This window comes from Neomonachus schauinslandi, chromosome 12 (genome assembly GCF_002201575.2).
Source record: "Neomonachus schauinslandi chromosome 12, ASM220157v2, whole genome shotgun sequence".
NCBI lineage: Eukaryota > Metazoa > Chordata > Mammalia > Carnivora > Phocidae > Neomonachus > Neomonachus schauinslandi.
In genome coordinates this window covers 40,304,202-40,330,444 of record NC_058414.1, presented here as the reverse complement: position 1 = coordinate 40,330,444, position 26,243 = coordinate 40,304,202, and the positions used below count along the sequence as shown (strand labels likewise).

At 37.5% G+C, this 26,243-nt stretch overlaps 1 protein-coding gene across 1 annotated transcript in view; it reads left to right on the top strand.

Moving 5' to 3' along the window:
- Nucleotides 1–26,243, top strand: part of COL28A1 (collagen type XXVIII alpha 1 chain) — a 163,281-nt gene that overhangs the window by 52,177 nt on the left and 84,861 nt on the right. The window contains exons 13-19 of the mRNA XM_021689683.1: nt 4,562–4,630; nt 7,294–7,362; nt 11,867–11,935; nt 15,670–15,738; nt 17,085–17,153; nt 24,209–24,280; nt 25,004–25,072. Of these exons, the coding sequence (XP_021545358.1) occupies nt 4,562–4,630; nt 7,294–7,362; nt 11,867–11,935; nt 15,670–15,738; nt 17,085–17,153; nt 24,209–24,280; nt 25,004–25,072 (486 nt within the window). The remainder of the gene's footprint in view (nt 1–4,561; nt 4,631–7,293; nt 7,363–11,866; nt 11,936–15,669; nt 15,739–17,084; nt 17,154–24,208; nt 24,281–25,003; nt 25,073–26,243) is intronic.

Below are 26,243 nucleotides of genomic sequence, written 5' to 3'. Positions count from 1 at the left end.
AGCCATCAAAAGGAATGAGATCTTGCCATTTGCAACGACGTGGATGGAACTGGAGGGTATTATGTTGAGTGAAATAAGTCAAACAGAGAAAGACATGTATCATATGATCTCACTGATATGAGGAATTCTTAATCTCAGGAAACAAACTGAGTGTTGCTGGAGTGGGGGGTGGGATGGGAGGGATGGGGTGACTGGGTGATAGACACTGGGGAGGGTATGTGCTCTGGTAAGCGCTGTGAATTGTGCAAGACTGTTGAATCTCAGATCTGTACCTCTGAAACAAATAATGCAATATATGTTAAGAAAAAAAAAAAAGAAGAAGAAGGTAGCGGGAGGGGAAGAATGAAGCGGGGGAAATTGGAGGGGTAGACGAACCATGAGAGACGATGGACTCTGAAAAACAAACAGGGTTCTAGAGGGGAGGGGGGTGGGAGGATGGGTTAGCCTGGTTGTGGGTATTGAGGAGGGCACATTCTGCATGGAGCACTGGGTGTTATGCACAAACAATGAATCATGGAACACTTCATCTAAAACTAATGATGTAATGTATGGGGATTAACATAAGAATAAAAAAAAAAAGAAAGAAAATGCAAAAAAAAAACCCTCAATATTAAAAAAATCTAATTAGAAAGCACATATGTATCAGAATACATGTGTGTCTTTTTATACACACGTGTGTATACATATATCTACATGTATATATGCTTATTGAACTTTAAAAAAAAGATTTTGTTTATTTGAGAGAGAGAGAGCGGTGGGGGAGAGGCAGAGGGATAAGCAGACTCATGGCTGAGTGCTGAGCCCAATGGGGGGCCAATGCTGCCGATGGGGGGCTTGATGTGGCCCATGAGGGGCTGGATCCCAGGACCTGAGATTATGACCTGAGCCGATCAGACACTTAACCAACTAAACCACCCAGATGCTCCTGATTATTGAACTTTTAACATGTGTTCTTAGCTAACAAGCTTGAAATGTCATCAGTATCAGCACCTGACCCTAAAAATAATACACTGACCGTAGACTTTTTTTTTTTTTTTTGAGAGAGAGAGAGAGAGAGAGAGCGAGCGCATGCATGGGGGTGGTGGGGTGCAGAGGGAGAGAGAGAATCTTAAGCATGCTCTATGCCCAGCACAGAGCCTAGCTTTATGAGCTTTATCTCAGCTCTAATTCTCTCCTTATTTTCCACTGAGTGAGCCAAAATCCTTGCTTCTGGTTCTCTAGCTTAGATTTTTCTAGACATATTTCCACCACACAACCACACTCTTCCACCCAGGACAGACACAGCATCAGCTTCTATGTGTACCACCCCAGCGTTCTGCTCTCTTTTTGTTTTGGAGCCCTGTGATTTCCCTTACTTAGACATAGGAATCTGCTGTTCCTATTTATTCCTTATTTATTTTTGGACCTCCTTTAAAATTCATGTTAAAGAAAAATTTGTATTACTTGCCTTTTTGTTTGTAGCTAGAGAGTTTTCATAATACTGCCAGAACATGAAGTTCTTTTTTGTTTGCTTTCCAAGCCACAATTACACAAATCAGAGTGACATTGTGACATCTATGGTTTAACTGGGAACTGAAATCATAACAAAGGTGGGGTGGATCGCAAATAATGTATGAAAGTTTTGCACCAAACTGTCCTAATAAAAACCCAACGTTGTGAGTTTTTTAATTACTTAGAAGTAACATAAAGACTTACCTTGGGACTGAAAAAGGTTCTGCTGAAAGTCCTTTATGTTTGTTTCTTTGTCTGAATGATTTCAAGTGGTTTCAGGGTTTTTTGTTTTGTTTTGTTTTTGTACAAGGATATTCAGAGCACTATTAGTAAAAAATACCCCCTGAAGTAGAACTGTAAATACTTTGGAGTTAAAAATTACACAGATGGTACTGTTTGAATATTATGGGAAATTTTTATTATTATTTAGCATATTTATTTTTAATGCTTACAATGTATGGCAAAACCACTTTTATTGATTATCCACACTAGTGAGATTATTATGAAAAGTAACAAATAATAAGATAATGGACAATCACATTTTATCTCATTAATGTCTCAAATAAAGCATTTCAGTGATCAGACTGTGTTAACTGATAATTAGATTCCTCCACTTTTTTTTTTAATTAGAGGCATTCATGAGAAGTCAAATAAATATGCCATAATTATGATTGGTTCTCATGGCTTTTGAAAAGGACACTGTGAGTTTTTTATAGAAGCATTTCTGTCTTTTAAAAATAATCCATCGGTACTGTTGTGATAAAGTACAGTTCATCTACCCCAAGTACCTGCTCTTTCTCATCTTCCATTCGGCTTAGCTGGAAAATATGAGAATGTACTGTTGATGTGGAATATTATTCCAACAGTGTGTAGTAGTTAAACCTTGAATCACTGCTTTTTTAAATGCCTTTAAGTGATTACTCACGAGTATTAGTTCTCGGCTCTCAGCAGCTTGAAACACATGGCTCCTCAAAACCACCATTGTTTTCACTCTCACCTTGGCTGGCGGACTCTAGAAATGCAGGGATGGAAGAAGGGTTCGGTGTTCATGCTCTGCAGCAGTCCTCTCTCTGTATTGTCATATTGTCTACTGTAAACCATTCACTCTGAAGCTACCCTGTTCATAAACATGCCCTGAAAGGACATTCTTCGCAATCACAAGATTCAAGTAAAATAATTTTGATAGTGATAGCAGATATTTATTGCGTACTCAGTATATAAGAACATTACGTCTCTCTGATCTAACCTTTATATTAACTCCTGTGGTTGAGGTAGGAACTATTGTTACCACCATTATGATGAAGATTCTGAACTTTAGAGAGATTAAATTCTTTGCTGGAGATCCTGCTGCTAACACACAACAGAGCTGGGACTTGAACCCTGATCCATATGACACCATAATATGCTTTCAATTATCATGAAAGACTGTAAGCTCTATGAGACAAGAGAGCAGGTCTATCTGCTGTTCCTAGAACTTAGCACAGGGCCTTGCACCCACCAGACATTTGCTGAATGAATGGGAAAAAAAAAATTGAGTGAACTGGAAAAAGACTTCTTTGCATTTAATGTAAATTGTGTTATTTTCATTTGTTTTATCATTGGGAAAGAGGAATAATTTGTCAATTTTTTTTTGTTAAATTACATGATGTTAACTAGGCCCTTGCCTTTTTAGTTTGCAATCTAGTTTTCATGCTTATATTTATTTTTCCCCTAGTTAATCTCTCTAACATTAGAGCAAGCTGTCATGGATATTAGTGCTTTGATTAAGGTCTTGGGTTGTTAAAAGCTAGGTTTCCCATCAGCATAGCAATTTAAATGGAATTAAATATTAGCTTTTTCCTTTAATTAAAGCCTTTATGAAATTGGTGATGCATAAATAGTGAAGAAGACTGTCTTTTAAAATATATAATATTTAGGGAAAGGCAAAAAAAATTTTGACATGAGATACAATTAGCTTTCTTGTTTACAGTTCCATAACTATGATCGGTCACTGATTAGCAAATGCTGCATCCTACGTCTGCTACCAGGCTTCAGGAGAAAGCGCCTCTCATATTACCCCGGATTATTGCATATCGAGCCCCCAGATTGTTTAGAGTGTCTGCAGTGTGCTGGCTTTGGAGTTTCTGGGCAACTCAGTCGACTTTATATCATCTTAGGTTCACTTCCCTGCCAAGCAAGCCCTAATTATCTTTTTAGATCGCTTAGAGGGAAAAGCTCCAGTTTGTGCTTCTAAGATCCTTGTTAGTTCCTTTTTTACTTTGTGACCTTCTGGCCAAGAATAAAGAGAGGGAGAATTTGTAGCCTTTTAAAAATTCCTACTTCAAGTGAATATCTTGCTGTTGCCTTTTATTTTTTCAATTAGTATGTTTCCTGCCAGCCCACTTCAAAGCCTGAGACTGTGTTGTTTTTCTTTCCTTCTGTGAGAAGTTTGCACCTCCCTGAGTGCCCTTCTGAGCAATAGTTACCTGGACTTCTTAATTTGAATCCCTGAGATCGAAAACCATGCTTCACCTGAATGTGATGCTATCAGGATTCCCATTTGCACATAAACGTCCAGTGGATTCAAGCAGTCCTTGAAAGAATTCAAGTTTGAATCCAAATGTATCAGGATAGAAATTAAAACACGTGTAAACAGAATCCAGTGCTTTAAAGCCGCTGGGCAGTGATTTCTTCACAGAGCTCCCCTGATACTTTTCAATTATTTAATCACTCTGCAACTTTCTCCAGACCACACAGTCCTAGATTTTTAGACTTTCCTCATAGGATTTATTTCTTAATCCTTATTCTGAAGCACCACTTAATTTCCATTTTCCTCTAATTTGAGGACAGCAGAATAGATCATCTTCTGCTAATCAAGTGGAATATTATTCTTCACCACTCTACGATTCTGCTAATCAGTATGGAGTTTACTAGAAGGATTCTCACTAATAACTTAAGTAGGACTATATCGCCGCATCCTGTGTGAACCAAAATATAATCCTTTCTCTCTTCCTTCCTTCTCCCCTTTTTCTCCCCCCATTCTCTCCTTCTCTCTCTTTTCCTGCTCCTCATTTCCTCTTCTCCTAAACAGGGTCCCCGTGGTCCTGAGGGAGCACCAGGAGAGAGGGGCTTACCAGGAGAAGGATTTCCAGGACCAAAGGTAACAATACTTATGTACTACGAAAAAATGCTTTGTCTTGCATGGTCATGATTTACAACTTTAAAAAATATGGCCTAGCCAATTATCAGAAGTCAAGTATTTTCCTATCTTCACCCTATTAAATAAAGGAATATGTAAATTTTCCCTTAACATGAAACTATAATGAAATTTGCGATTATAAATAACTAATTGGGGGCACCTGGGTGGCTCAGTCGTTAAGCGTCTGCCTTCGGCTCAGGTCATGGTCCCAGGGTCCTGGGATCGAGCCCCATGTTGGGCTCCCTGCTCGGCAGGAAGCCTGCTTCTTCCTCTCCCACTCCCCCTGCTTGTGTTCCCTCTCTCGCTGTGTCTCTCTCTGTCAAATAAATTAGTAAAATCTTTAAAAAAATAACTAATTGACAGATTTTTACCTCATGTAATTATGGCACAGGAAAGGAGAAAACTCTTTTAGTTTGTAGTCATTAAAGCCATAGTGATAAATAGCATCTTTATGTCCAGAAGTGACGTTATTGAGCATAGCTACGACAGAACTTTACTCACAGCTTTGTTTTGTGAAACACAGATAAGAAACTACTAAACCAGTTTGTAATCATACTGTCATTAGTATAATAAGAAAGAAATACGGGTGGGAGGACAGAACTAGAATTACCTTGTTATCATAAGGGGCAAAATGCTATGAGAAACGTACCTTTTACCTGGCAATTGAGAATTCAAATGTTTCTACTGCTTCCCATATATAATTCTTGGCACTCAAGTTCCTCTGGACCAGGGGCTGGCAAACTTTTTCTGTAAAGGGCCAGAGAATAAGTATTTTAGGCTGTGTGAGCAGTATGGTATCTGTCAAAACGACTTAGCCTCTGTTGGTGTAGCATGAGAGAAGTCATCAACCATGTATAAATGAGTGAGCGTGGCTGTATTCCAATAAAGCTGTACTTACAAAAAACAAGCAGTGGGCTGGATTTGGCCAATGGGCTGTACTTTGCTGACCTCTGGTTCCCCCCATCTACCAAAGGCCACACAGGAAATGATTTTCCAAGAGACTTTGGGCAGCATCAACAACATTTCAGAGCAAGCAAGAATACATTTTGGGGTCCTTTTCCTTTCTTTTCTAAATTCTTTCCCCCAAACACACGTGCATGCACACACACACCACCCAGAGAACCACATGCTGTTTTCCAAGTGTCTAAGAACTTCTACTTCAGCCATTTGGTCAGTCACTAAGATCTGGCCTCCCTCCAGCCTCATGCTCTAAAATATCATCTCATTCTTATCCTCTTCAGCCATGATCAATATTCTATTGTCTGTGAGAAACCTGAATCTCGACTACAGGGAGATCAAGTAGTTAAAACCTAATTCATACTAAGTACTGAATGACTGCTGGGTTGAATTTTAAAAGAGGCCCTCAATAACTAACAAACTTTAATTTGTCATCATCAAAGGAAATAATCTGTAGGAGAAAGGGGACATTCCTAATGTCCTGACTTAACCAGAGTATTACTCTCAGAAGTCAGGCCAACAGCTAAGTGCTACATTTCAGAAAGTTTTATAATACATAATTTCTTGAGTTTTTTTTTGTCATATAGTAAATTTCTATTTATGTGTAGTCCAAACAACCTGGGAAATTCAAATAGCCAGGGTTATTTCTCTTTATAACCTGTGGGGGTTTTTAACATAAATAAGTAAATGAGAAGTGAATAAGTGAAACACTAAGGAGCATACTGCAGGGTGAGTTTTAGTGACAGGTTCAATGTTATAATGATACACTCTTACTCATCATAACCCACAGCACTGCATCGCCCTGCATCTCATCACAGAAAGAATCCATTATATTCAGTGTTACTTTAGGGTCGACTTATGTAATTATACTCTGTGGTAATGATCAGAAGAACCCATTAGTCAGAATACTTCATTCCCCAACCAGCAGGGTCAATGGGGAGTTTTCTATGTGTGCTACTTGGGTTACTTTGCATTGACGTAGAATAAATTATGAATAAAGAGGGACTTAAAGGTGTATTTTCCCTTTTCTTAGGTTTCTTGCAAGTGTTCTTTGATTTTACTCTGGGTTTAAATAAATGCTATTCCTAATTAATAATATGGCTTATTTTCCACACAAATGCACAAAATGTTATGACTTCATTGCAATTACATTACAACCAGAGCTTGTCGCATAGGTCATGTGACTATAGAAGTACTCCAAGAAGATTTTCTATGAATCATTTTAAAACTACATTTTCAATGAATATTTATAAATTACGATATAAAACATTTAATAAGTAATTCAATACTAGCAAGCATTAGTTCATATACTAATATGAGAGATGAATTTTCATTGTGTGATGGATCTAGTTGAGCAGTGTTAAGGAAATGAAGGATTGATTCAGTTTGTTGTACTATATGATTAGTTAGGTCCCCCATTTCCAGATATTTCTATCAGGAATGGAGCTCTTTTCCAACTTTAGCGATGCTGTATATGTGTTCTGTTTGGACAGATTCCTTCTTATTTAAGAGTATTAAAACTGTATTTTTTTGCAAGTTACAGATCTTCGGGTGGGCTAGAATTACCCATTTGTAGTGAGCAGTGAATTTGGATGCTTTGGATGCTTCAACTATTTTGAAATCCTGATTTTTATTAATATACTGATATTTCTCCCCTATACTTTCAGGGTGAGAAAGGCTCTGAAGGACCAATTGGCCCACAAGGATTACAAGGCCTGTCAATCAAAGGGGACAAGGTACTGCATAAAGGGTATACAATAGGAAAGATGCCACTAGAATTATTTTTGTTCATTGTTCTTTATGCATGTACATTTATGAACTGTATTCAATCTAAGGACCATATCACACAGGTATCCAGTTAATTATAAATCAAGTATATGCAAGGTATATTATTATGTAGGAGGAATTATTATCTGAAATATCCCATCATGTTTATTTACAGTAATGTCTCATTTATTTGGGTTTTGGCTTCCAGTAAAACTATCTTCAGCTAAGCAGCTTTAATGCCAAACATTAGCAAAACAGACCTCTTCTTAGTAAAAAAGTGTTTTAAAATGTATTGACTTGACCCCATTACAGAATGTGCATGTCCATCCTTAGATGCTCACTCAAAAGATATTACCTTAAAATGGGACTAAAATAGGAGAACTCATTTAAGAAAAGCTAGTGCTGAAGCCCTCTAACAAGGACCAAGAGGGGTCCACCTATAGCTGAACAAAGTTAGATCTATAGATTCATTGCAGTGAGGCAGACCACATACCATGGGGAACCCATTACTACTCAGTAAGAAGATGAAAGATTTTTTATAGCATTTGGGCTTGTGTTAGGTGTTTTGGGGAAGTGACTAAGAAAGGAGTTGACTTTGGATTGGATGCTGTTAGGAAGGGAGGTAAATTTTTTTCTTATTTTATTATGTTATGTTAATCACCGTACATTACATCATTAGTTTTTGATGTAGTGTTCCATGATTCGTTGTTTGCGTATAACCCCCAGTGCTCCATGCAGAACGTGCCCTCTTTAATACCCATCACTGGGCTAACCCTTCCCCCCACCACCATCCCCTCTGGAACCCTCAGTTTGTTTCTCAGAGTCCATCGTCTCTCATGGTTCATCTCCCGCTCTGATTCCCCCCTTCATTTTTCCCTTCCTGCTATCTTCTTCTTTTTTTTTAAACATATAATGTATTATTTGTTTCAGGGGTACAGGAAGTGAGGTAATTTTAAGACTGGCTATTTTAATGACTCTTATCTAGGAGGTGGGAAAAATGGAGTCAGGCTTAGCTATAATTGGTAAAGAAGTAGCAGTCGTTCACTTCAGCTAGTTTAGGGGGATGTTTGATCATTTTGCTGGGGATAGGTGGTTTGGATGCTGTTTTTTGTTTTTGTCTGTGCTCAGACATAACTATGGAGTGCTCTTGCTTTTATCTTGGTTTATCACATCGAATGGCCATATCTGACAGTATTCTGTAAAATTGTTTATGTTCAACACCATGGTCAACCTGTCATTGCTTTTCTCTTTCTCACTAGTTCCTTGTTTTCTTTAAAATAGCTGCAGATCATACCCAGATTAGAAGTGGTAGTGAGGCTGGTGCTAGGAGCTCCGGAGGCTAATAAAGCCCTACAGACCACTGGGAAGGGAAAGCTACCAGAGGTGAAGATGATATAAGAAACGTACAAGAAATAGAGACCTCATACCAATTTGGAGTCATTTACATGTTAATCTCTAAGCATATCATCACATTATATATTAGAATAATGATTTATGTTCATGATTAGGTGTTGTGTTTCAATTTTGAATGACTTATTTCTTTTATTTACTGGTAGCTGTCTCTTTTAGATAAATGTATTTTTTTTTAAACATATAATGTATTATTTGTTTCAGAGGTACAGGTCTGTGAATCAACAGTCTTACACGATTCACATTTATTTGTATTTAAATAGCAGAGATACTGGTAAATAGTGAGTTATACAAATTTTAGTTGTAATACAGTTTTTGGTTCAAATAGTTCAGCTCCAGCTCCAAAATACCCTAAAAATATGTAAGATTGTCTTTCTTCCTTTGGAGCAGTGAGAACCGAGTACAACAGATCTATTGTTTTATGAGTTCAGTAAATTAACTTTTTCAGGTGTTGTTGTCATGGCATTTGTGTTTTTACATCTGGAGCTCATGCAAAGGAAATACATTGAAATATCAGACATTATCACATAGTAATTGCGAGGCTTTCATCAGCTACTCCCTTACCAAATCCTTACCCTTCCCCCTTTCCTCCTTTCCTATTCTTTTTTTTTGTCTCAACTTTTTATTTGCCATTTTTTTGGTTTTTTAAATTTCAAGTTAGTTAACATATGGTGTATTTTTTTTTATTTTATTATGTTATGTTCATCACCATACATTACATCATTAGTTTTTGATGTAGCGTTCCATGATTCATTGTTTGTGTATAACACCCAGTGCTCCATGCAGTACGTGTCCTCTTTAATACCCTTCACCAGGCTAACCCATCCCCCCACCCCCTCCTCTCTAGAACCCTCAGTTTGTTTCTCAGAGTCCATCGTCTCTCATGGTTCTTCTCCCCCTCGGATTCCCCCCCCCCTTCATTTTTCCCTTCCTACTATCTTTTTTTTTTTTTTAAACATATAATGTATTATTTGTTTCAGAGGTACAGGTCTGTGAATCAACAGTCTTACACGATTCACAGTGCTCACCATAGCTTTTATCTATAATGTTAGATTCAAGCACATTTGTGTCTGTAATTCAAGTGATAAGATAAATACCTCTATGGTAAGGGCTCTCAAATATATAATTGGTAAAACACAAAGAAGTGGTTTTGATACAGAAATTAAATGTAAATAATAATGCACAAAAGAAGATGCTTCTTATGTGTTCATTGAATATTTGCAGAATAGTGGTTATGAGTGGGTTCTGGAGTCAGAGAGAGTGAACTTGAATCTTGCCTCTGTTACCTAACGTTTGTATGACTGGGGCAAAGTACTTAACCTCATCTGGAAGATAGGGATGCCTACTTTCAGAGGGTTCTTGTGAAGATTAAATGAGATAAAGCATGAAAAAGCATTTAACACAGTGCCTGCCACATGACAAGCAATCCAATTCTGAATCAGAATAATCCAGCTCTGAACTAGAACTTGAGTCCATTACATCTTTCTCTCTAAGATATTTATTTAGAATGGGGTTGACACAAAGTAAAACACTAAGAAGCATATTCCAGGGCATGTCTTAATGACAGGATCAGCATTCTTTCTTTTTTTATGCAGGTTCCACACCCAGCGTAGAGCCCAACACGGGGCTTGAACTCATGACCCTGAGATCAAGACCTGAGCTGAGATCAAGAGTTGGATACTTAACAGACTGAGACACCCAGGCGCCCCTAATATTATGTGAAGTATGATCCAACGATACAGTTTTGTTCATAAAAACACTTATTTAGTCCAGGCATTGGCAAACTATAGGGCTGGCTGTTATTCTTACAAATACAGTGTTTTTAGAACGCAGGCATATCTGTGCATTTAGGTATTGTCTGTGCTTGCTTTGGTACAACCAAAGGGGCGTCCGTTACTGATGACAGAGACCTTACTATGGCCCTCAAGAACAAAATGTTTACTGTCCAGCTATTTAAGAACAAGTTCATGGATCCTGATGGAGCCTAAATACAACTGATATTTAAATGTCCGGGACGCCTGGCTAGCTCAGTTGGTAGAGTACATGACTCTTAATCCCAGGATTGTGAGTTCAAGCCCCATGTGGGGCATGGAGCCTTCTTCAAAAAATAAAAATAAAAAATAAAATAAAATATGCATCTGTCTCTTTGCTGTTCTGGGATGTGCCAGGCATCATCCTCACACTGGGCGTTTGCTCTGTTTGGAATACTTTTCCTGTGTTTCTACCTGGTTCTTTCTCGCTCTTCGGTGAGGCCATCCTTGGCCACCTCATGCAAAACTGTAGTTGTCTCCCCCCTTCCTTGATTTATTTTTCTCCTTAGCACTTATCCTTATTCAACATATTACTTATTTTATCTATTTATCTTGTTTACTATCTTCTGTTTTTCCTACTAAAATGTAAGCTCTGTGAGGAGAGAGCTTTTTGGCTGTTTAGGTCACTGTTGCTTCCCCAGTGTTTGGAGCAATCCAGGGCACATAATGGGCACTCACAAGTATTTGTTGAAAGACACCAAGAATGAATGAATGATAGTGTTCTTATTACTGATAACTCTCACTCTGTTTCCCGAATTTATTTCATGGAAGGAAAAGGTGAGGTTCTTTAATTTTGTTGCATTTACCTTAGATAATTTCTTAATTTTTAAAATGTATTTTAGCAAGATGTGGAAGGAAAAGGTATTTAGAAAATTTTCGAACATTTCAATTTCTCTGTCAAATCTTGATTTTCTTGGACCCCGTGAATATGAGACTTTTAAATATTTCTATTGTAATCCTAACAGGAAGTGTTTGGATCATTAATAACCATTTAGGAATTTTTGGTCCTCGTTAGAAAAATGATTGATAAATATAAACTAGTGCCAATATTCACCAATTTAGACTACACAGTGAAAATATCATTCACTCTTCTGGCAAACTTGAACTATTAACTGTTTAAAAGAGAGAGAGTTTTCTAACTTTTTATGTTGAACCCTTTTATGGTATAGATTTTAATTCAGCATAATTCAAGATTAGCAAAGTATGAAAGAATGAGGCTTATTGTTATATTTCTGACTTATTTTCTATACAGGGGGATTTGGGACCTTTGGGACCCCAGGGACTGATGGGCATCCCCGGAATTGGGAGTCAAGGCGAACAGGTAATCAAAGCTTTCTCTCTTTCCCTTTGGTACAGAGCACTCTGACCCAGTTCTGGTGTTCATTGACAGCCAGTCCCGCAAACACCTATGAATATATTTGATAGTCAAAGTGCAATGGAATATACAACCAAAAGTGAATGTAGGGAAGGAAAAGGTGGTTCTGTGAGATTTTATTTTTTAGAACTTCCAAAGATTAAAAAAAATAAAATGTGTGTTTCTTGGAGCTGTGACTTTTAACATTAATGCCTAACTAACAGGATAAGAGTTTTAGAGCGATTTTATATTTTTAGTTTTCCTTGGGAGCAGTGGTTTATTTATCTGTTGGTTTGCGTGTTTTCCCCCTGAGGCTTTGCGAATGATTAAATCTCACTCTCTGCCAATGCTAGGAGAGTACTATCTCCTACCCCCTAGCCACGTATCAATCTAAAAAAAGTTTTAAAACAAGGACCAGAATCAGAGGTAACCATTTAACTTAAAGGGCACCGTTCCTGAATAGAAGCAAACCACAGATAGGGTTTATAAATGACATTCGGCCTCTCTTGGTCAGAAGGAAGGAAAGCTCTCTGAGGATGTCTCCACCTTCATGGCTCTAAGGGCTTCCAAAATCTTCTGACCATAACTTTTGGAAAAGCTGGGCACCTTTGTTAGATCTAAATAATATAAAGATAATGTAAAAGTACTATCTACCTACAGAATCTCATTTAATCAAAGTGACACACAAATCCAGATTTATGTTGACTGTCCTCCTACATAGAAAGTAGCCAATCGGTTTGACTAAGATTTATGATTAAGGTTTGAATTATTCTGTTGCCTAGAGAATGAATACTGCTTCCTTTGTCTAGGAGAGTGGGAAGAGTATAAAAAAAGGAGATCATTCCAAACCTCATTGTTAACATTAACTCTGAGTTTCTTTCTAACCATCTTGAAATTAATTAGTATTTTTGTTGTTGTTGTTAATCCAAGCAACACCAAAGTTGGATATTACTCCTTTTTCCATGTCCTTTCTCTTGATAGAGATCTTAGTGGTAATACATTAGGAGGATTAAGATGCAGGAAAAGCCAAGAGAAGTCTGTATATGTGTTTATATAATAATGAAGAGCTGGATATTTTGATTACACAAGAATTGTGGTTTGACTGTAGCACTAGGGAGTCTCAAACTTTGCAGTTTACTTGCTGGTTTCAGCCAGGCTTACATTCTGATCCTGGAAGTGGCTGGACAGTCCTGGGTCTTGTGGTCCTGGTGCTGAGTATATGAGGTTCAAAGGGCTGAAATGAGGTTCAAAGAAAGCCAAATCTTTCCAGGTGGCCTGCGAATTCTGGACCTCCCACCTGCAACTTCCTGTTGCCTTTAATGCTGGTTCTTGATGGGGGTTGTTGTTCTTCAGCTTAAAAAACTTTCTTTGGCTTCTTTTGTTTTCTCACCCCTTTCTCTCCAAATTTCCAAGAGAAAATCATTTTTAAGGTAGACGTGTCCATATGGAGCTGACCCCCGCTGGATAGGAGATTGAATAGAATGCATCATTTGTAAATTGCTTTGAACAAGAAAGGAATTCGTTTTCCCTTTTAAGACAAATGATTTAAATCCTACTTAAATGTAACCTCTATTTATACAGTTATTCATTTTTCTTCTTATCCTTAATTTGACATGTTTACTCATTGAATTACCGTTGTTATTAGATCTTCCTAATTCTCTTACAGAAATGAATTTCCCCACTCATCTGTTTTTGGGAAACTCCTGTTTTCAAGAACATGTTGATAATATGCCTCGAGAGGCCTGCAGATTTTCGTGAAATGTTTGGAGGCTTGACCACTTCAACTCTGTTATAAATTGGAGTGCAAATACAAATAACCACATTTACACGTGTATACACACACATATATGCATGGATCTCTTTGAATTTTTGGTTCCTTGTGGCATATCATACTACTTGTAGACAACTGTAAAAGATTCTTCCTAATAACAACATTATGATTCCTTCTTGTAATAACCTTAGCTTTCTTAAACTGTTTAGACTGCTTCATCTTCATTAACCAGAAAAAAATATTTATAATTAAAAAATAAATAAGCAATTGTATCATCCAGCTTGAAAAAAGGGGATACCATTTGTAATAAAATAATCATGTATCTGTAACCATTATTTACACAATCATGGATTGTGGGGTATAAGCAAAACAAAATTTTAGTTTTTCCTCACCAACCCTTTAAATATTTTTTGGTGGGGTAAGTTTTTTCTTTTTCCTACCACAGGAAGAAATTACCAATGAGTTACAAACTCTTCTTATCACTTTTAGGTAATAAAAAGTTATGGTATCACCTCTTAGTTGAAACTCACAGTTTTAATTGTGTAATAAAAAGTATCTAGTCACTATATTAACTTTCCTTTTAATCTTCAGGATGAGGGTCGGAGGGAGGCCACAGAGTTTCTTTCTTGGCTGGTCTATTGTCACGTGGTTTGGGTCCTCTGGTCTTGACAGATGTTTGACAGTGAGTTTCCTTGTGGGGCTCTTGCCTTGCCCCTGTGACTGCCACTCTCAGGACATGGATGAAGGACTCTCTTCCTCCAGCTGTTTCTCCCCATCAGCCTCTGCTTTTCTGGGGGTTTATTCTATACTGATTCTCTCTACTGGAATTCCACTGCTCCTCCAGGTCCTCTTGGACAGGATTCCAAACAATTCAAGGCTAACCCTGTCTCTCACCTAGAGTACATCTGGTCCACAGAAAAAACTTGCATGGCCTTTGCGCTGACCAACTCTGGATAGATGGGCTGATCCAACCCCAGCCCTCTCTTGGCCATCACCATCCATGTTAGCCTTCCCAGGTGTGAGTTAGACACAGGTCCCTTGTGTTGCCAAGGCAAAAATCAAGGTCAACAAGTGGTTTCACTGAAGCTCTCTTTCTAGAATGCGGTAAAGAGAGAAGCAACCCAAATCCCTCTCATGTTCTTCAAAGAAAACACTTTATAAGACTACTTTCTCCAAAGAAGAACTTATTAATTCTATCTCCTTCCCCTTTTTATACCCACAATGTGAGTGAGAATCTAGTGTTTGGACATTCTTCAGTTTGGTGTCCACAGACTCTTGCTTCTTAGAGCCTAAGGTCAAAACCTTTGATTTAACATCCTGATATAATGTGACCGAGACAGCTAGAATATAGGTTTGCCTGCATGGGACTGAAATGTGAAATAGGTTAACAAGAAGCAATTTTATTTCTCTGATTTGGAACTCCAAGCTGGCATGGTGGCTCTGTTCATCAGGGTCTTCAGAGGTTCCGTCTTCATTCTTGGGAGTCTGCCCTTCTCAGGGTGCTTTCCTCGCCCACATGATCTGGGATAGCCACTGTGTCTTCACTTCAGCCACTGGGGAAGGGGAATAGGGGAGGGAAAGGCATGCCTCTTCCTTTATCATGAATCAGCAATTGCACATGTCACTTCCTTTTGTATCCCATTGGCCCAAATCCAGTCCATCTGGCAACACCTGGCTGCACAAGGGACTGGGAAACGTTGTCGTTATCTAGGCAGCCGTGCAGGTCAGCTACAATTCTCTTACTATGGAAGAAGGGGAGAATGCCTATTATGGTTTGACTCACAGCCTCTGCCATGCCTTTCAACAAATACTGAGTGTGACTAATATATGATAGGATGAGAATTAAATTTTCACTTTAGAGGGTATGAAACTACTTTTATCCAAATTTCTTAATTTCACTAACGCTATTTTTAAACATTTTATTTTAAAGGGAATCCAAGGTCCTATGGGTCCACCTGGTCCACAAGGGCCTCCAGGACAAGGCTTGCCTGGTGCTAAGGTAACTTTTTGAATGAGAGCAGAGTTTAATATATCTATAGTCTAGTTGCTATTTCCTGGTCAGCAGCCAGTGCATTGGGAAAGCAATAGATAAAATGAACTTAAAAATCAGATTTCTACTTAATGTAAAATGGTACTGATATTCCTGAGGGTTTAGTTAATGTAATATGTATTCCTTACACTTTTAGAAGCATTTATTTAGGCAATCTTAATTTATTGTTTTCTTTATGACTTTTTCTCAAGAGATCCTCTTCTAGCGGCTCAAACAGGAGAGGCTACCTGTGGGCTGGCTAATCCATTCTCACCAACACTCCCACAGTAGGCCTACCTCCTGACACATTTAATTAAAGATATGGAGTCAGAAATAAAGAAAAATCTTCTGTGAATGTGGGAATCATTTTATGTCCTAAATTAAAACTATTATTTATCCCTTAGGGAGAGGCATGGCACTTCTTATTTAACTAGCTGTCCTTACTGTTGCTTCAAATGATCACTAATCATTGTTAAATAAATACTGCTCTGAGAGTAGTCACCTTCCAGCACACTCCTTAGAGATTGGCATGTGAGAAGCAGCTCGATAGAAGAAAGTTACTGTCCTTGAGATTTTTGCTTTGGGTTCATCATTGGAAGCTCAGGTTGTTCTTTCTGCTTATGATATTGCTCTTGATTCACACTCATTCTGGCTTCTCATGTTTCAATTTTATTTAGTTGTTATGGGATCTAACTGCCTATCTTCCAGGTGCTCTCCACCTTTTGAGTATGTTATGTAGCCTATATATATATATCTTTTAGATTTTATTTATTTATTTGAGAGAGAGAAAGAGAGAAAGAGAGAGAGAAAGCACAAGTCAGGGGGAGAGGCAGAGGGAGAGAGAGAAGCAGGCTTCCCGCTGAACAGGGATCCTGACAGGGGGCTCAATCCCAGGACCCTGAGATCATGATCTGAGCTGAAGGGAGATGCTTAACCAACTGAGCCACCCAGGCGCCCCTACCTAGCCTATATTTTAAGCCAGACCATTATATATTCCAAATTTGGTAAAACTCCATCCACCTGAAGGGATTCGAGGCAAATATATATATATTTGAATTATATACAAACACAAATTGAAATAATATATATTCAAAATACATTTTCAGGTTTTATATTACAATATATCATGAGTATTAATAACATAATTAACATCTATCCACTATGTATATATTTGAACACATATATATGAATTGAGCACACAAAGCTCGATTTTATCTTATTTTGTTGATACAAGACAGCTCTTAGCTCTTAAGGAAGGAATATATTTTATTTTGCTGCTACCGTGACATACTCTTCAAATACTCTTTCCTCACTAGGGAGAAGTAGGCCAGACAGGAGCTACGGGTCCTAGAGGACCAGTGGGAGTTGGCGTACAAGGCCCAAAGGTGAGCTGACCATGCCGATCAGAAGCGTTTAGATAATTTGTGTCATATTATGTAAAGTTTCATTGATATCCAAACTCAATACAGATCATGCATGTGTCATCTGTTATTTCATCAGAGGAGAGTATTTATTCAGAAAAGGGTCTGATGCTCAGTGTAACTCTTATTGTTTAGGAAGAACCAAAAATCTTAGTTTATTTTAAGGACTGCTATCTGTTTTTTGTTTGTATATTTATTAGCATCAGAGGCCCTTTTTGGGCACAGAGCGATTTTTTAAGAACATTCTTATCTGCATATTAGAAAACAGAGCACCTAGACAGTAGGATTTCAGCAAACGGTACTTCCCTAGTCTTGTTTTGCGGTGGGCTCACGTTTCAGGTCTCAGCTCCAAAGCTACCTACTCAGAAAGTGGTTCCCTCAACCTAATGTATGTCTCCCCCACTCCTGCTACCCACTGATTTTATATCTCAGCATGCTGTTTCCTTTGCTGTTCCCCTTCACCTCAACGGGCATGTTTTCTGCCTTACGTTTCATCTTCCTAATCACTTGAGAAATGCAGTGCCCAACACTCCAGCCACACATGGTTACTGAATGCGCGGCACGTGGCGAGCGTGAAGTGAGATGTGTGGTTAGTGTGAGACACACACTAGATTACAGAGCTCGGCACGAAGAACGTGAACTACATCCCTGGTACTTTTGCAGATTGATTACATATTGAAATGATACAATTTCAGCTATATTAAGGTAAAGTAAAATACATTATTAGGATTATTTTCACCTGTGTCTTTTAACTTTGTAAATAAATGTGGCTGCTAGAGGAGCTATAATGACATATACGGCTTGCTTTCTATTTCTATGGGACCATGCTACCCCCCTGCGACAGGGTCCTTGCTTCCTTTTTTTCTTGTTTATTATCGAATCCCCAGTTCTGGGGACAAGTGGGTACTCAATAAATGTGTTGAGTAAATGAACAAATTCTTGCTTTACCCTTCACGAGTTCTATAACTAATCCTGAAGTCAGATAGGATCTGGCAAGCCACACTGAGGGTTCAGCTCCATCATTGTTGCTGCTGACATTGTTGTCATTCTTATAAGTATTTGGGTATTACAATATGTAAGATGTGGGTCTAGAAGAATAGACATGTTACATATGCATAGACATATAATTACAATGAGTACAAAATATACTAATATAAATAGCAATCACTAACAAGTAGTAATAATAGCTGCCGTTTGTTGGTTTCGATGTGCCATACAATATGCTAAGTATGACATATATGTCACCATACGTATATGCAGTGTACATATACATATGTACATGTATGATGTCATATATGTGCCAATTTCAGAGAAGCAACATGGTAGGGTAGTAGGGCTCAGCAGTTAGACTGCCTAAGTCTAAATCCCAGTTTTGCCATTAACTAGATGTGCAATTCTAAGCTTCTCTCACTTTAGAAAATGAAATATTTCAAGCATACTCAATAGCATAGAGGATAATACAAAGACCACCCAAGTATTTCACAGCCCAGCTTTATCAAATGTTGACATTTTGCCATATTTATTCTAGCTATTTTTCTAAGAAGCATTACAGATATAGATAGAGGCTTCTGCCTCTGCTAGTCCATCCCATGACCATCCACTCCCCCACCAGACATAACTAATTTCATGGCTTGGGTATTTATCATTCTCTCGAAGTTTTTAAAATTTTCCCACATATTTTTATCCATAAACCACATAAAGCTTTTGTGTGTTCTTGAACTTTACATAATGCATCATTCTGCCTCATATGTATATTCAGCCTCATGTCTTACTTGTTTTAATATACCTTTAATTCATTTGTTTTCATTGCTCTATGATAGTCTATTGTATACAAATATCTCATTTAAAATTTATCCATTTTCCTATCGATTGACATTTAAATTGCTTCCTATTTTTTGCCTTTGCCAACAATGCTACCATAAACATTCTATGAGTTTCCTCTTATGTAAGTCAGACTACAAGTTTCTCTCACTGGTTGGTGATAGATGCTACAAATAGAATTGGAAGATCATAGGGTATGGGCAAGTTTTCAATTTTGGTATCATGAAGATCCTGTCCAAAATGGACAATGGGTAAAATGGTTCTGCCCGTTCACCAACCTTCTAGCAAAATGTGACAATGCTTTTAAACTTTAGGTCTTTAGTCCACTTACCGTTTCCTTTTTGTGTGTGGTGCAATGTAGCGATCTTTTTTTCCCCCAGATGGACAACCATATGTCCCCGCATGGGTTACTGAATAGTCCATCTTTGCTGCACTGGTTTGTAATTCCACCTCTGTTGTACATCAAGCTTCTCTGTGTGAGGATCAGTGCCTGAGCTCTCTATTCTGCTCCATTTGTCTATATCTTTCAGTGCTATTACTTCTGTCTTGATTATGACAGATTTATAATAAGTTTTATCATCAATAGGGAAAATACTCTCAACTTCTTTCCTGGTTACTCTTGATTCTAACATACTCCTTTTAGGATTGGCTTATCAAATTTGACAGAATAAAACACCACCATGAACAAAATAATACTTCTCCTAATTGACCTGTAATAGCTAACTAAAATATGTAGAAAAAAGAAAGCAATTCACAATTGCAAAAAATTTCTCCATTGGGATATACTATTGGGATTGCATTGAATCTTCCAATTAAATATTGAGTCTTTCAAACCGTAGTGTAAAACTAATATTTCAGGAAAATATTTGCTTAAAAGAAGTGACTTCAAAGGAAGTGCTTCTAAAATTTCACTGTTTTAAAACAAGATTTTATTTATTTATTTGAGAGAAAGGGAGCGAGAGAGAAAGTACGATCAGAGAGGAAGGGCAGAGGGACAAGTAGATGCCCCACTGAGCATGGAGCCCAAAGTGGCACTTGATCCCAGGACACCAAGATCATGACCTGAGCCAAAGGCAGACACAAGCAACTGAGCCACCCAGGTGCCCCTAAAATTTCAATTTTAAGAGTGACATTTGCTGTAGGTTTTTGCTAGACAATCTCTATTAGGTTAAGATAATTACCTTCTGTTTGAATTGTACCAAGAGTTTCTTAGTAATTATAAATGGATTTATATATCCAATATATATTAGATTTTATCAGATTCTGCATCTACTAAGATAATTGTTTTATGTTTCCCTTTTAACCTGTTCATCATGGTATATTACATTTCTAGAATTTTTAGTTGTTGAACCATCCTAGCATTCTTGAGATAAACCCAACTGATCATGATATACAACTTTTTTATGATAGTAATTTAATTGACTAATCTTTTATTCAGGATTTTTGCGTCCATTTTAAATAATTTTATTTATTATGTGGTTGACATAAAATAAAAGCACATGGTTAAAGTGTACACTTTGATAAAACATGTATATGTTCTTGAAACCATCAGCAAAACCAAATAACTAAAGTATCTATCATCTCCCCCCCACACACCAAATTATTATGTGTCCCTTTGTAATACCATCCTTCCATCCCTCCCCAACTTCGCCTACTGATCTGTTTTGCAATCTCTGGTAACTATCGGTCTGCCCTCTGTCATAATAGATTCATTTGCATTTCCTAGAATTTTATGTAAATGGAATAATATGTCATATAACCTTTTTTTCTGTCTTATCTTTTACTCAGCAAAATTACCTTGAGGCCCACGCTTAACGACGAGGAATAGCTTCTTTTTTATTGTTCTTTTTATTGCTGAATAGTATTCTACTGAATGGACATTTGTTCATCCATTCATATGTTGAGGGAAATTTGGTTGTTTCCAGCTTTGGGGTATTATAAGGCTATTATGAACAATTATGTACATGCCTTTGTATGGACATAGCTTTCATTTTTCTTGGCTAAATGCCTAGAAGTGAAATGGCTGGGTCATATGGTAGGTATCTATTTAGCTTTTCAAGAAACTGCCAAGTTAGTGTCCAAAAAACTCTTTATTTTGTCTATATTTTCACTGGGTATGGAATTCTGGGTTGATGGCTGTTTTTATTTTGTTTTTTCTCTTTCTTTTAGTACATTCAAGATGTTGTTCCACTGTCTTCTCGTTCGCATTGTTTCTGATGAGAAATATGTTAGCATCTACACATTCATTTCTCTACATGTCTCTTTTGTAGCCATGTCTGGCTATCTTTGAGATTTTCTCTGTATCACTAGTTTTGAGCCATGTGATTATAATGTGCCTTACTTTTGTTTTCTTCATATTTCTTGTGCTCAGGGTTCATTGATTTTCTTGGATCTGTGGGTTATTGATTTCATCAAATTTGGAATACTAGGCCATTGTTTCTTGAAATATTTCCCACTCTCTGCCTTCACCCAAGCAACTCCATGTTACTTAAATTTGGCTGCTTCACTGATGCTCTACTCATTCCTTTTTGGTCTCTTTTCTCTATGTTTCATTTTAGATAGTTTTTATTGCTATGTTTCTCAGTTCATTAATCTGCTGTGATGTCTAACTTGCTGTTAATTTTATCCAGAGTATGGTTTATCTCATACTTTGCAATTTTCAACTCTAGAAGTTCAATTCGTATCTTTCTATAACTTCGTGGCTCTATTTAATGTATCTCAACCTTCCTCTGGTTTCTTGAATATATGGAACATATGGAATGCAGTATAATAACTTTTAGGGTCCTTATCTACTATTCTATCATCTCTGTCATTTTCTTGGTAATTTTTTTTCCAGTTTCTTTGAATGCCTGATAATTTTTGGCTAGATGCCAAACTTTGTGATTTTTGCCTTTTTTGGGGGCTAGACATTTTTGTATTCCTACACATAAGTTTGTATTTCTATACATATCCCGTTCCTGGATTCTTCTAAGTCATTTGAAAACAGCTTGTACCTCTTGGTCTTGCTTTTAAGCTTTCTTAGGTAGGAGCGTTTAGTGTAGGGTTCGTTTTTCTTGACTACTGAAGCAAGACGTTTTTAAGAACTCTAATCTATGCCCTCAGAATTCTGAGATTTCCTTTCTTGCCACTGGAAGCAGGCACTATTTCTGGCCTGCTGCCAGTTCTCTCTAATTCTTTAAGTTGGTTGTTTTCTGGGCATTGGGTAGTTTCTTCACACTGTGCTGAACAGTATTTATTTGACTACATGAGGGGGATACTCATCAGAGCTTCATCGTTCTCTCTGTGTACCTTCTTCCTATCAGGTAATCAATTCTGCAAATTTTTGATACCCAGCTTACCTAGACTCCTACCTTTGTCTCCTTAAATTAGAGAGATTTCTGAACTTTCCCTGGGTTCCCTCTCCCTGCACCGTGGCCTGGAAACTCTACCCAGGCAGCAAACTGGGGAAATTACAGTATTCACCTAATTTGTTTCCCTGCCCCCATTATTCCCTGCCTTCATTATTTGGTGTCTAATATCTTGAAAGGTATTGTTTTATATATTTTGTCTGTTTTTTAGTTATGTCAGGGCGGAAATTAAATCTGGTCCCTATTCCTCCATTTGACTGGAAACTTACATGATATCTACATTCATAGGTAGTCTGGTCTACAATGTAGTTTCCTTGTCCTATTATTATATGACTTTAATTAAGGTTTTATTAGCCTCATGAAATAAATTGGGTAGAATTCCCTCTTTTACTGTCTTTCAGAACTATTTGTATAAGATAGGGAATACCTGTTCTTCAAAGGATAAAGAATTTGTAAGGCTTGCCTGTAAAACCAGCAGAGCCTGTGATCTTGGAAGGAGAGGAAATTAGAGACTTGCAATTGCTGATTCAATTTTTTAATGCTTCTGGTTTATTTAGCTTGTCCACTTCTCCTTATGTCATTTAAGTAATTTATATTTTTCTTAAAAGTTATTTATTAATGTTCTCCAATATATTTGTTTGAAATTGTCATGGAAATTTTCTATGATTTAAAAAAAATCTTTACTATGTATATAGTTATATTTCCCTTTAATTCTTAATAGTGTTTATCTTTAATTATTAATTCTTAATAGAGTTTTCTTTTTTAGTGTTAGTAATTCCTGTTAGAGGTTTATTTATTTTATTAGTTTTTTAAAGGTATTACTTAGTTTTATTACTTTTCTTAACTTTTGATTTTCAAATTTATTACTGTCTGCTCTCATCTTTACCATATCGCTCTACTTATTTTTAGGTTTACTGTTCTTTTATTTTCACTAGTTTTTTGTTTTGTTTTGTTTTGTTTTTTTAGTTGAGTTTAGGTGAAATGACTTTCACTTATCTTTAATATTTTTGCTCTTAAATGCAGTAAGAATACTTTGGCATTATTTGAAAGTAGCACATATTATCTCTGAACGTTTTAAAGGGCATATTCTTAAATACAAACAGACTTGAAAGCAAGTAGCATTATTGAGTATTAGAGCTGACATTTCACTTCCATGTTAGTTTCTTGGGGTTGCTGTAACAAAGAACCACAAACGTTCAACACAACAGATATTCATTATGTCACAATTCTAGAGGAAGTGGAAAATCAAAGTGTCTGCAGGGTCATGTTTTCTCTAAAACCTGTAGGGAAGAATCCTTCCTTGCCCCTTCTTAGCTTCTGGCGCTGGCTGCCCGTGCTTGGCATTCCACGGCTTGTAGCCGCACCGCTGCGATCTCTGCCTCTGCCGTCACGTGGAGTCCCCCCACCCCCCAGGTGTCTGTCTTTACATGGCATTTGCTCCTTACAAGGACAGAGGACCACCGTTATGTTGAAGTAGGGCCCCCCCATCACCTCATCTTAACTCGGTTATGTCTACAAAGACCCTATTTCCAAATGAGGTTACATTCACAGGAACCAGGGGATAGGACTTCAACATCCAGTTTTTGAGGTTTCAGTTCAACCCATAACAAAAGAATCCAAAACTGAGATCCAAAGAAGTTAAGTAACTTGCCCAAGGTCAGAGAGTTTCATTACTACTAGCTACTACTTAGATTTCTCCACTCAGAGGCTTGTTGCAAATACTGTAAGATACACCTTGTTGGCAAGTACCTCAAAATGGTTGTGCATAAGTATGAATTTAAATTAGGATAAATATAATACTTATAGATAAATATGAATTTCTGGGAAATAAAATCTTTGCTTATCCACCAGGGGGAGCCAGGCTCAATAGGGCTCCCAGGACAACCAGGATTTCCAGGAGAGGATGGAGCTGCAGGGAAGAAGGTAACACTTTTTTCTGTTTACTGGAGTAAAAACTATTGAACCACACTGATACCTTGGTGCTATAGGACCTCAAATTAAACCATCCAGGACAAACTTAGTCATTTTAGGTAAATGTCTCACAACTCTCAATTTCCTTTTTCACTTACTTTAGATAGAAAGAGCGCCAGTTTATTGGCTGGATAGTGTCTCATGCTCTCTGCTTTCTCTCTGGCATTTCAACCATGGTGTCCCCTAGTGACCTAGTCCCTTTGGATTCCTAGAAAGCACCTGAAATGAAACTTTGAGGCAAACACTTTTTCCCCTCCAACAAGAGAGTCTGTAAATGCATTCAGGAAGTAATTATAAAGAGTTTTTGAAGTATTATGAGTTGACATTTGAAACATTCATTTTTCTAGATAAGTAGAGAAAAACAGCAGATGGAAAGGCTGAAGGTCTTTCTTGTATTTTTTACCAAACCATCAAATGTGAATGAAGAGCCAAAGGAAAGTGAGCTTATTCTTTGAAAATTGGCGGAGAAATTGGACTTTTTCCTATTTCAGCTGCTCTGAGCTCAACTAGAGTTTGATTTGAATTTATTAAAGTTGGTAAACTCCCAAAGTAATTTTAAGACTATTATTCTGGAGGGTCTCAGCAGAGAATCCACTGGCCATAAAAGGAGACAAGGTGGGCTTATACAAACTGTCCATGCAGGGTTAGCTAAGACATCAGTGTCATTTCCTCTAGGGAGAAGCAGGGCTTCCAGGAACAAGAGGCCCAGAAGGACCGCCTGGAAAAGGACAACCTGGCCCCAAGGTATGGAACTGACAAGGTGTTGGGGAAAGCAGACTGCCCAACCAGACAGTTTAGGAGAAATTTGATTGTTACTCTTGCTATGTCAAATGTGTTTACTTCTGGCTGAAAATTATGGCTCCAGCGTGTGTGTTTTCAGAAGACAGGAAGTATGTATTATTCATTTTATTTTCCTAAGATCTGTCATAAGACCCGGCTACTAGGCAGAGTTCAACACATGTTTTCTCAATAAATGGTCAGATTGACATTTTAAAACACATAGAAAAGAAGCCTTGAGATACATCCTTGAGGCTTGAAAGTCCATACATTTTCTTCAAATACTTACAGTATCTCACACAGTAAGAAAGAAATACCACTTATCAAATGGAGGTTTCGTTTTCACAACTTGGCACACATTTATCTTACACATTGTAGAAATGCTGGTTGAGTAACATCTTTATAAAGATGAGAATATCCAAATTCATCAATAAGACCACTAAGTGACATAACCTATGGCCTCTAAGATGCCAGATGTTCCTGCAGTTTTTATGTACAGTCATCAGTAAAGTAAAAATAAAATCTGTATATTTATTAGTGTTCTAATTGCGTTAAAATGGTCAGTGAAAGCTTAAGAAGTCTACGTCTTGTGCAAATATTGGCTAAAATTGAGTCCTTAACCTTAAATGTGAGAATTTGACATTTAAATTATTTGCAGAATTTCAAACGTTTTAATTTATTGGTGTATCAGACTATGAGATCTCTTTCTCTCTCTCTCTCTCTCTTTTTTTTTGTGAACCTGGACAGAGAATACCTTTTTCACAACCCCCCCAAAAAATACTTTTAGAAATGCTTGTCTATTGGGCGCCTGAGTGGCTCAGTTGGTTAAGTGACTGCCTTCAGTTCAGGCCATGATCCTGGAGTCCCGGGATCGAGTCCCGCATCGGGCTCCCTGCTCAGCAGGGAGTCTGCTTCTCCCTCTGACCCTCCCCCCTCTCATGCTCTCTCTGTCTCTATCTCATTCTCTCTCTCAAATAAATAAATAAAATCTTTAAAAAAAAAAAAAGAAATGCTTGTCTATTAACATTCAGGAGAACAGAAGTTTTCTAGAAGATACTTTTGGAAACTAGACCCTTGGAGATAATAATTGAAGCTGGAAGAATGAATGATGTCTCTGGGAAAGAGCTGAGGTTTGAAT